This window comes from Lampetra fluviatilis, chromosome 4, assembly GCF_964198595.1.
Source record: "Lampetra fluviatilis chromosome 4, kcLamFluv1.1, whole genome shotgun sequence".
NCBI classification, from domain to species: Eukaryota; Metazoa; Chordata; class Hyperoartia; order Petromyzontiformes; family Petromyzontidae; genus Lampetra; species Lampetra fluviatilis.
Genome location: NC_136278.1, coordinates 14,889,374 through 14,901,783, shown reverse-complemented (window position 1 = coordinate 14,901,783; position 12,410 = coordinate 14,889,374). Strand labels below are relative to the sequence as shown.

The 12,410-nt window shown below is 47.3% G+C and overlaps 1 protein-coding gene across 5 annotated transcripts in view; it reads right to left on the bottom strand.

The window, feature by feature from the left end:
- PLEKHA1 (pleckstrin homology domain containing A1) overlaps window positions 1–12,410 on the bottom strand; it is a 42,516-nt gene that overhangs the window by 17,566 nt on the left and 12,540 nt on the right. For all 5 annotated transcript variants that reach the window (XM_078855659.1, XM_078855664.1, XM_078855663.1 and 2 more), the window contains exons 2-5: window positions 10,992–11,154; window positions 9,569–9,625; window positions 7,050–7,095; window positions 4,083–4,180 (exon numbers count right to left, since the gene is read on the bottom strand). In XM_078855659.1, the coding sequence (XP_078711785.1) occupies window positions 4,083–4,180; window positions 7,050–7,095; window positions 9,569–9,625; window positions 10,992–11,132 (342 nt within the window). In that variant the 5' untranslated portion in view covers window positions 11,133–11,154. The remainder of the gene's footprint in view (window positions 1–4,082; window positions 4,181–7,049; window positions 7,096–9,568; window positions 9,626–10,991; window positions 11,155–12,410) is intronic.

Here is a 12,410-nt window from a genome sequence, read left to right as displayed (position 1 = left end):
AGTGTCAAAGGCTCGCTGGCAGGTCACAGAAGAGACTCAGGTGTTATGGGTTGATGTCGGCCAGATCTACCACCTGTGCTCCCCAATGTGCCAACTTGCAGCATTTTAGCTGCCCGGTGCTCCACTCATTGCTGAGCGTCACTCCTCTACCCTCTGTTTTTGTTGGAGGGCGGCTGCATCCAACTGCCCAGTAGCATCCTTCACGAGCCTCCTCCACAGACGACGATCTTGACACCGCTGGTATCCAGTCATCAATAAGTCAACTCAGCTCCACATACTTCTGTACTACATCAACCCATCTCTTCTCCAGCCCATGCCGCACCCATTTTGCTCCATCTATCTGGCCAAACAGATGCTGCTTGGGCATGCAGTGGGTGAGCATGCAGGATACATGACCCGACCAAGATAGCCTCGCCTGCCAGAGGAGCTCACTGATGGGTCTGTGTTCAGATGTTTCAAACATCTGTGAGCTGCTCATAATCCAGTCTTGCCAGGAGGCAAGCCAGCCTGAATGTTTCAAACTGACAGATGTTCATTTAAAGGGCTCCACATTTCTCAAGCAGAAAGGGAGCACAGGGCATAACTGTGGCTGAGAAGACCTGGAACTTTGTATGGCGTAATAGGTCAGGTATCTTCCAAGCAAAATTGTGAAGTTGATCAAAAATATAATGCCGCCTGACTGATTTGGAGTGAGACCTCCTCTACCAAAACAAAGCTGGTCATAAGCACACTGCCCAGGTAGACATTTCTCCACTCTCTGCACAACTGCTCTATCACTCATGACGAGTGGATGTGGTGGAGTATTTGATGATGTAAAAATACCCATGCAGGTGCTTTGTTTTGGTGGGGCTAATGGTAAGAGCCCATATCTTTGTAGCATGCTCCAGGTTTAGCAGTAGCATCTCCAACTCCTCAGAATTAGCAGTAATTACCAGATCACCGGTATACATAACATGGAGGCCATCCCTTGACTGCACAAGAGCATCGATCAGCCTCCCATGGTATCTGTAAAAACATTGAAACTCCTCCAGAACAGCCATGGAAAGCATCTAGAATTTTTGGGTATGAAAAAAATATGTTAAATAGTGTAGGGGCCAGAGAACATCCTTGTTGCACCCGAAAAATGAACAGGAAATATCTCTGACTCTGGGCAATGTAACTTTACTCATGGCTTGCCCATCAACATGAACGTCCTTAATAATTGTGAACAGTGGGTCTGGGAATCTCAAAGCATGAAGTATAACCCAGAGCCCTGGTCTATTGATGGTATCATAGGCCTTGACCAGGAAGAAAAGGCAGAGATGTAGGTCCTGTTGATATTTCCTACACCTCTGCTACTAGCAAACAGACCAAGAATATGGCATCCATGCAGGACTGCCCCTGGCCTGAAACCACATTGGGGCTCCACAAGCCTCTCCTCAGCGTGCCTGGCAAGTTAATGTTGAATAATCCTTGCCAGGACATTTCCCAGCACACTTGAAGTGAGAAATGCCACAGTAATTGTTGCAATCTATTTGGACCACCAGGGTATCCTTCAGGTCCTGTGGAACCCGTCCTGTGGACCAGCTGGTTGTAATGAATTAACATAGGGCAGTCTGTACACATGTAGTCTTGGCAGCGTACAGGATGGCCCCACATGCTTCCACGAAATTTTTGCCATTTTTCCTTATGTACAGGAGGGAGAATGAACCCCCCATGGAGGTCCAATTGGGCCTTGCCCATGCCCCTGCAGGTTACGCTGAGTTGTATGTCGGCAGCATGCGACGCGGCTAAGGTAAATACCGCCAAAGCGCAGGCGGCCAATGAAAAAAACGCGGGGCGGCATGAGCATATGTTCCATAGGCCATCGGGGACAGGGTATGGTTGCACTGCCCGCAGGTGCCCCTGGGCACGTCCCCTAAACTGCATCGGCCATGGCAGGGTCCTGTGGAAGTGGTGGAGATTGAACGGCCAGTATGTGGGTATACAGGTGGGGCGTCGCCTTTGATTTGGACATCCGTCACGTCTGAAACCATGTTCCTCCCCAAATTGACAGCTCATCTCCAAGCACTGTACGGCCGGTGTCTCATGTGTCCGACGAGTCGGGGGAATCGGCCACAGAGAGCGTGCGTCAGAAGGATTGTGTTGTGCCGCCCAAAGATTCCGAGCCTCTGAAGGCCGCGGAGTCACGGGATCCCTCTGTGTGCGATGGACCGCCAGCTGCAGCCCGGTCCACGTCTGCTCAAGAAACAGGGAAGGAACCAACCCCTTGAAGGCTTTTATGCAAGTCTTCATCGCCCGGAGAGAAGACAAAGTTCGCCCCCAAGGATGGATCGGTGTCAAGGACACAGTCGAAATATGCCATGTTCCATAAATAGGAATCTTCCTGTGTGTGGGGGTGCGTTGGGGTCGGGTTTCGAGCAACGTGCGTCGGATTGTATTTTTTTTCTCTCTCTTTTCCTTTCCGTTATTATTGATGTGAGGATTTTTTTTCTTTTTTTGTTTCGTCCTTCTCGGTTGCGGAATTGTTCAGCCCTAAAATGTTGTTATAATTGTTGTCAAGATTGTATGGGGTTCCTCGTTTGTGGAATTGTTCTCAGCAAACCTGGAAATTTGTTCCTGGGGTTCGGGGATTGGATCACTGTTCTTTCCCTTAAAAATGGTGATGGACTGGACTCAAGAGTGCACGATAACAAGTTTTCAGACTCACTGTGTGGCACTGCAGGTTACTTTTTTATTGTATTAAATATATACACACTTACATTCACACACTCACTCTGTGCAGGATATGGGGAGAAAATATAACCGCCACACAGAAAGGGGCCAGAATTGGGGAGTCGAACAAGGCTCTTCTTGCTGTGAGCCGTGAACTTTACCACTGTGTTGCCATGCCGGACGCATGGAAGGCATCGGTGTTTATCCAATGGGTTCACCACAAAACACGGTCTCCATTATCAACCAACAGAACATAGCCTAACCTTATTGATCCTGACCATAACCCCACTCAATGCAACATAAGACTGCAAGAGGATCACTACCGCATTTCTCTAATGTGTTACAGTGAGCGCAGAGGAAATTACCCCATATGTAACCGTATGCCCAAAATAGCACACGGCATCTTTCCTCGAATGTTATTTATACCACCCATTGTTTCAGCACGCAAAAATCAAACACAGTTGGCTAGGATGCTTAAATCCTTCAGAAGCAAAGGAAAAACATTTTGAGAATGCATAATCTGAAAGAATGGTTGTACTGAACTATTTATTCTGACTGTGCAGACAGCATCCCCTATTGAGCTGTGTAGACTGGAGGCACAAGTACCGCGAGGGAACACCTTTCGAGGCCCACACGGTGCACAAAGTGGGTGCTGTGGTCAGGACCACCCCTGGCCACATTTGTCTCCACCAATGTTTGCACACCAAAGTATTCATTCAGGGCTGAGATAACATAGACACAGCCCGTGATAAATTCAGATAACAACATTTCTGGGAATGTAGCATAGTTTGCTCACAACTGCAACACCACTCCACACACAGACACAGAAATGTAAGTATTTATTATGATGCTTTGCTCATCCCGAAAAGCCTCGGTGAGTCTCATGACTCTTTCAGGAGGTTGTTGCCATGTTTTCACAATGGGGGTAATTTAAAAATGTGAGGTCGCTTCTGAAACAAAGCTACAGAGCTCAGTGGGCCTTACCTGGTAAAATAAAAAGTTTAGTTTCAGTTCAATCCCAATTGAGTTATGTTGCAGGTAATTTATCGAATTTGGAAAAGTTGGACCCTGATGTCGGCACACAACGGCCTACTCTCGTGAATGGCGTCAAGGACCTTTAACCTCCACTTGTGAGTGAAGCGGATCGAGCGTAGCGTCAACATTGTCTATACACTCACAGCAGCAGTATTGATCAGGGCAGACCAGGGATTCGAACCGTGAAACTCTGCAAGAAGCGGCGACCGCGGGGCCGCTGGGACATGCGATCGCCACCCCGGTCGCAGTCGCACTGCGGCCCTTTTCACACACAACCACGGGCAGCGCAGCAGGGCGCTCACAGGGAACACGCTCACAAGCAGACCGCCGCTGTCAGGGCTTCTGGCATGTACCGTGATCTTGCTGGCATTGTTGAGGGCCTCCACCCAGTCAATGAGGTCTTGTTGGTCGTTGGCTTGCAGGAAAAATCTCCTCATCCCTGAGTTGATAACTGCAATCACAAGGACCCAAAGGGGCAAGGTGCAATATGATGCACGGTAATAGAGTCTTACCAAACATCTATTACGTACATGACAAAATGACATCTATGACGTGCATTTCAAGGAGTATTCTGCCAGCACAAAAGTGTGAGGGGCAATGTATAGATTTCACTCGTCCAGGAAATCCTTAATGAGTCTCAATGCTCACTTACTGCACTTATCTCATGGCTACATTGTAAGGTCTGGGAGGTTCACATATCTCAGAATCACAATATTTATTTATACTGGAGGAATCCGATGAGGTATAACGCCTTTTTTCACAGATGTACAGTATACCTAAGTGATCCAGCAAACATTTGTCTCCAGAATAATGGTGTTGGGGCATGTGCCGTCTTGCACGGCTGAAGGGCTTTGCATCGGGAATATAGAGGCTGAGATTGAGTAGCTGAAGCAAGGCGAGTGTCAGGTGATAGAAAGAGGAAATATGAGAGCATTTGTGGCTCCAAAATAATCAAAGCAGCACGTGTAGCAACAGCGATCAGGGTTAAGAAACCAGGGGCCTGGGGTCTGTGCTGGCAGGGAAATAAAAAAATACCCCGCTCAGTTTATGCCAAGTTGGTCTCTACTCCACCAAAAATCAGAAGCCTGTTCCAATACCTCACACGTGTGGAGCGATGTAATCTTAAAAATCCATCCAATACAATGCATGTAACTAGTTTACTTATTATTATTATTACTACTCGGCTTGTTTACCCAGAAAAGCCGCACCGATTCTCAAGACTCTTTTTCTGGAGGGTCTTACCAAGTTCTCTCATGTCGCTATGTGTAACTTCAAATGAGTTCATATTCTTTGGGTCTTTCGGTAAAGTCACGTTGATAGGTTCAAAGAAAATAACAAAAAAAACTACGACGTTTCGATTGCAACACAAGTGTTCGTCATCAGGAAGAAAAAAGAGGGAGAAAACTGCTGAGGCAGACTGTTATAAAGGTTTAAAATGGGTGTAGCCCAAGGGTCATAAACGAAGTGGGCGGGGCTAGTGATGTTAACGTGAGAAATTAGCGTGTTAATGTAAGATCGGAGGGCGACCACGACGAGGGCACGGAGGTGGCTATGTTAATGTGAGAGATTAGCATGGAAACGGAAGATCGCAGAGCAGCAACGTCGAGCTCGGCGAGCGATAGAAGTTGTGTCTGTGTCTAGATATGTAGATTGCTTCATGAACGAATCTTTGAGAATAGGGTTTCCCCTTTTATCTAGCAACAAAACAGGTGTTAAAGTTGTTAAAACACCAAAAGGCGTCCTCTGGTCTAACACCGTTTGAGACGAAGAAAGCTGTCTCTGGTGTGGACTAATCAGTTTCAAAGACAATGCATATATTATCAGAGTATGTTTTTTGTTTGCATTTTGACCACAAGTATTGTGGTTATTGCAGACATGATTACTTGTAAAATATTTCAGTTTGGTGTTTTAACAACACCTGTTTTGTTGCCAGATAAAAGGGGAAAAACCTATTCTCATATTTTGGTACTGGCAAAGGAGGTCCCATGATGAACGAATCTTTGTTGATAGTCAGTGGGTTTGCAAAGTACCTTCATCATAGAGAAATCAATTTCGTGTGAGCCCACCACATTTAAAACAATGATCAGCCACGGCTGTGGTATTGGTCCTCCCGTGTTTCAGATCTGCCTTATGTTCACGGACACGGTCCAATACATGTCGCTTAGTTTCCCCAATGTAACTACTGCCGCAGACACAGCTTAGTTTGTAGACGCCGGGGTATTGCATGTCAGGGATCACATCCTTCACAGATGGGATCAGATCACGAATTTTATGTACTGTATTAAATCGAATCTGGATCTTGTGTTTGCTCATGATTTTGGAAATCTTTTTGGTGACCCCTGCTATGTATGGCAAGCTTTTGATTGGGTCCTCAGATGGTTATTTCCCAACGGTTGGGGTGATAGCTTTACGGATTGTGTAGTCTGAATATACATTCATCTAGCGAGCTTGGTGTACGTGTTTCAGTTCACTGGCTAGGTGATGGTCAGGTGATGATGACACAGACACAACTTCAATCGAGAAGATGGGTATAAACTGAGCAATCATTGGAAGGACATTATCAACCAGTTTAAGTCATAACTGGCTGTGATGTTCCCATCTTCCGATGTTAGTTGTTATTTTCGGCTCTCTGATTTTACATTAACAGGTTAAATTCCCCACACTAACACAGCCACCTCGCTCGCCGTTGCTGCTCTGCGATCTGCCATTTCCATGCTAATCTCTCACATTAACATAGCCACCTCCGTGCCCTCGTCGTGCTCACCCTCCGATCTTACATTAACATGCTAATTTCTTACGTTAACATCACTAGACCCGCCCACTTCGTTTATGACCCTTGGGCTACACCCATTTTAAACCTTTATAACAGTCTGCCTCAGCATTTTCTCCCCGTTTTTTCTTCCTAATGATGAACGCTTGTGTTGCAATCGAAACGTCGTAGTTTTTTATCTTGTTATTTTCTTTGAACCCATCTACGTGACTTTACTGAAAGACCCAAAGAATATGAATTCCTGCAGTCACGAAAGCTTTAAGTCAAGATTCAAATTAGTTATTTGTAGATGTTTCATTTTTGACCAATACCAATGACGGTCTATGCTTCCAGCTGTTGTAGGAAACAGGAGAACTCGAAACGGGAGAACTCGGGCAAAACCCGAGCACAGCAGGGGGAAAGAGAATGTAGAACCTGCACAGAGGGGCAAACGAGCCGGGAATCGAACCCAGGCCCTTCATCTTGCCGTGAGGCCCGATCATTCCCACCGCGACGCCTTTTACATACTTTTTCCAAAACGCCGTGCAAAACACACCAAGACATCACTCACCGAAGCAGAATTCTGCCTTGGGCCGCATCTTTGTTGCATCGCTGACCTGGGGAGAAAAAACCTTCCTGTGAGCATCAATCAAGGCCTGCGGATGCGGCTCAGCTAACCGGCGGCGCTCCGCTGGCGACAGGCAGCGCTACACTGGAGTGCCGTCTCCTGCTCTCGCCAGGACTCCAAAACGACCGTTGTCAAATACTTCATAAAACGAAGACACAGATTTGCAGCAAGCATGGTTTTGTCACATTCCGGGAGATGGGAAACCACAGACAATAATGAATTGCCCAAGCTCTGTGGCCCGATACCAGATTCACGAGTGTCTAGACACGTGGGAGGAAGCCGGAGTACCTGGAGAAAACCCACGTGTGTGAGGTTGGCAACATTCAATTCCCATGAACTGCTCATTGTGTTTAGTTTGTTGTCCTTCCCCCCCACCTCTGATGAGCGCGGTTGGCTACGTACGGTGCGAAAGAAGTTTAACATACATACGTACATGTCTGCAACTTCCCGTGGCCAAGCGCTCATTACAGCGCGCTTATACCCACGTACAGTGCGCAATCTCCTGGTTTAATTTTACGACCGATGAGCATTTTATCACGGTCACTTTTAAAGCCCCTCCTGAGTTCAGACAGTTACAACTCACAAGCAAGTACAAACACGTGACAAACATGGAGAGGTTAGTGTCCGGATGTGTTAACAAGTTGCTTAAATAAACATTGGCACTGTGCACAAAACCAAGAATAACCATTCTTTGTGACGATTGCTCATGATACCACTTAGACGGAGCAGCAACAAGCCTGCAGTTGCGCAGGTAGGCACATGGAGGGAGGGAGAGGGGGATGGGAGGGAGGGAGAGAGGGAGGGGGGAGGTGGGGATGCAGGGGGGATGGAGGGGAGGGGCTGTGCTGCCCCTTTGGGGATGTTCAGAGCCAGGCTGGGTCAATCTGCTGCCACGGAGCAGCAAGGGGCTTGTAGGTGCGCAGGAACGCACACGGTACCCTCCGTCTAATACCGCCACACAGCAAGAGGCAAGGAGGTGGGCGACCGATCCACACAGCACAGGGTGGGGGGAAGGGGACAGGGGAAGAGGAGGGAAGGATGAGGGGAGGAGCAGGGATGGAGGGGAGGGGGAGGGCCTCTGCTTCCCCTGTGGGTATGCTCAGAGCCAGGCTGGGTGGATCTGCTGTCATTGTGCACATCTCTGTTGATGGAACTACCTCAGCATTACAGACACCAGTAGCTGGTTTTTAAAAAAAACACCACATAAATACAGCAAATAGCATGTATTAATGTGCATACCTTTTTATTTGCATAGTGGCTTGCACTGTAGTCACTTCTAGATGCTTTAGACATTTAAATGTTCTATAATCAACTAATTACCCACATGTACAGTGCAAAAATAAAACGTACATGTCAGCTGAAGTCCTGCAATACAGATCACGATGCCGATGGAACTTCTCAATAGGAATCCCAAGGCTTGCGTCAAACAGTCTAAAAGTCTCGATACAAAACGTGTCCACAAACACCCGTAGACACGTTCACATGCGATGCCCATGGGCTGCACGCAGCCTGCGTTCACGCAGAGATGTAGATGTTCACATTCTCTTAGGTTTTTTCGGTAAAGTCACGTAGGTAAAATAATAATAATAAAATAAAATAATAATAAATGAAAATAACTACATTAAATCACGACGTTTCGGAAGCAACACAAGCCTCCGTCATCAGGTGTAACTGCTCCAGTAAAATTACTGTAGCGTGTGTTCACATACGCCACACAGCCGACGTCAAAGATCCCATTCAAAACGAATAGACCATGGGGTGTGCCGGCCTTTGGATACAAATTTGCCAAGTTTGACAAATGACCCGCAACATCACTCAATTGGGATTAAACTAAAACTAAACTATTTTGTATTTGACCAGGTAATGCCCACTGAGACATATATCTCTTTTTCAGAAGCGACCTAGCCACAAATGATAGCTCAATGAAGTTGCTTATCACGTGAAAATTTATAGCAGCCAAATGTTCGAAGTGCATGTTTCTAAATGTGGAGGGAAAAACCGGAGGACTCGGACAAAAAGCTACGCGTCCACGAGATCACACAAACTCCAAATACACAGCAGCAGGCGTCAGGATCAGGATCGAACCCATGATCTCCTGCATACCAGGCGAGGTAGTTAACATCTCGCCACCGTGGCGCCCAGCAATCGATTATCGCCCCCAACTGGCAGAAGAATATCCTTTTGTAGGCAAGGGGCGCTGAGTCACCTCGTGCCCCACAGGGGCAGCTGCACCATGTGAGTACCCGATCAAATGTGTTGACATGACATGCGATGTAAATTGTGTAAAGAGCAGCGTGATATCAAACTAATTCTCATGAACTCGCGTATTCCAATCCGAGTAATTTATATAGCGTCTAAATGTGACCCTATTTCAAGATGCCGCATGCACAAATATTTACAACAGAAACATGAAGTGCACGTATTAACATGTACCGAACGCTTGCATGTTGGCCGGAACGCACCTTGTTTACGTAGGTGAGGTTAAGAGATCCAACATTTGTCGCTCCTTCCGGCAGGTTCTAAAAGTGGTTCAAAAGGAACAATGATGACTCAGCCACTCAAGCGCACCGCAACAGAACACTGGGTAGCCCTCTGGATGACCCTCAGCCCAGTGCCACGCTGTGAACGCAACGCCAAGACACACCCATACATACAGTCCTAGTCCCTGGATGGAGCATTCACTTCAAAATTTAAATGGGTAAAACATCATAAAGATAGTGTTGTCTGATGGCATTGCAGCCTTGTACTTCAAAGACAATAAACATCTGGCTCGTGTGCACTGTTCTAAGTGGATAACGTCCTCAGGGCCCGTATATGGCCGTGCAGGGATCTTCGTTCGGAGTGACTGCGTGCGACGGCCGTAATCGTCCAAATGATGAAGACCACTCAATATGCTCCATGCCAAAACAAAGTGGGGGGGACTTCCTAACAAGGCAAGTCACAGGAAACCGAAACAGACAAATATTTCACAACATTGAACCCGATGATTCATGTCCAGCACGAGATACACATCGGCAAGAGAGAATGGAAATGTCCCTAAACTATCGAGTTCAAATTTAGGATTACATTATGAATGAGGAATTGTAATACTTGTTCAGTGGGTTCATGAGCATGGTAATAATCAATGACATAGGAATTTTGTACATAGCACATACATATCGTGCGTAATTTTGTATTAATCACTCACAGTAAAATCTTCACATTCAATTTAAGGCCCGTTAATGAATTCATCAAATAAGACACTTATGAAAAATGGGTGAATTTTGTGCCACTGCCGCCACAGCAAATGTAAGCCCTTGGAGCAGGCACCTGCACACTTTCCAAAAGTCGCTTGGGATTATTATGAAACTGCCGTCAACTTTTTGCGGTGAACAATGCCGTAAAGCCACCAATGTAGAAGCCGAGTTTGGTCTTGAAGGCTAAACCCAAACGGCGGGCCAGGGAAAAGTATTGGTGTGTGCAACCCGTGGCACATGAAGGCAATTTGTTGACACCCCTTAGCGTCCACCACTTAGCCTTTCTTGAATCCAAGGCACTCTGTATGACCTGGCACCTTGAGTTTGGTACAAATCTGCCTTGCTCCAATACATACCGTCACCTTAACGCTGGACGTTAAAGACCCTGCAATGTCATTCAAAGAGTAGGTAGGCCATTGCGTGCTGACACGGTCCACATTTGCCAAATAATTAAGAGAAAAATACTCGCATATTGCTTGCTTAACAATTGCACGGCAATTGTCGCCCACACTACTGTGATCCTCCTAACAAAGAGAATCTCCACTCTCCAGTAAAGCTGTACTGGGTAACCCAAAGTGCAATAACGGTCGACACTGCTACGTTTCAAAGGGCTCTTGCAAGGCGACGTAGCCCATCTGTTCCCTCATACCTGTGGATTGTCCATGTACCACACGAGGCTGTTGGCGGAGCCATTCAGGATGAAGTATCGCCGCTGGAAGCGCCCGCTGCCTTCGCACTCCTCAATGTCCAGGAAGCCACAGATGCGATTGAATCGATCCACATACGGCATTCTGCTCACACCTGCACATGCCCTGTCAGAACCGTGCGCATTAACTCGCACGTGCACAACACTCCAAACTCCACACCCGTGTGCGTGCACTGTGCGCCGTTTACTTTCGTGTGTTTATGCCATATAAGCGTTGCCACGGAGATAGGAAAAGTGCACTTCAGCGGTGTAAATAAACTTCAGACACTATCGCGAGTTCCAGCTGCCTCATTCATTTCACCATTTGAAACAAAAGGGTATGTTTCGCGCCCACATTACAACTCGTGCTTCCGCCAGTCTCACTCCCGTTGCGAAACACAAGAGCATAGCGCCAGCCAGATGTCGCGAATTTAATGATCGTCAATCTGTTCACGAACACGACCAGTGAATAAACTATGAAACGACCGCAGACTCTCTGTGGGTGGGTGAGTGCGAGCAACACGTGGCCTCGCTGCCAAGGTGCCGCCCGCCCATCCCACCAACCCTCTCCACGGCTGCTGGGTAACGCTTTGGCGCTCCACAACCTCGACAGGGTCCGAGCGGCAGCTAAAAGACCCCATCTGGTGACGCCTCGTGAGCCACTGCGGCCCTCGCAGGAGTGTGTTGCCTGAGCCACCCAACACTCACAAGTAGCCAGCTCCTCATCGCACAGCTGTCTCTTCCTGTCGCCATCACTCAGGCATCAAATGATGATTCGGGGACTGGGTGAGAACTTGCCTACATTCACTTTAATAGTCACAATCTTAGAGTTGTGGTCAATCAGTGCATGTCTTAAATTCCTGCTAAAAATCCTTATCCAACCGGTATTGTTGGAGATGGAATTGAGGCCGGAAAGTCCCTCATATGCAGCCTTCCTAGGGGGTTCTTAGCTAACCTCACGGCATCCACAGTCAGGACTGTGGTACATGTCTAGGCTTGACCTTGCTGTATGATGAACATTGCCTCCATAATTGAGGAGGCCTCAATCCCCCTACGCAGCTTCACCCATGAATGTGTCCAGGCCAGTCCACCATCATAAATGTATGGGCACTCTTCCCTGAGAGAAGAGACTTTTGAGCTCTGGCCAGACTTGAGAAGGAGCTTGATGAGTCTTTCCTGTGGCAATTCCTTCAAAGCTCTCGGAGGATGAGGATCAAATCATTTTGAATAACTGTCCCTCCTCTTTCTCTCTCTAAGGAGGAACACTCCTCCCATCATAGGAGTCGGTCGTATAAGCTCACTCTGATAGCTCTAGCCCCATTTTACTGAGCATCTTAGGCAGCGCTGGGGGAGAAAGCGTAGGCGCTGTATCATAAAGGCTTC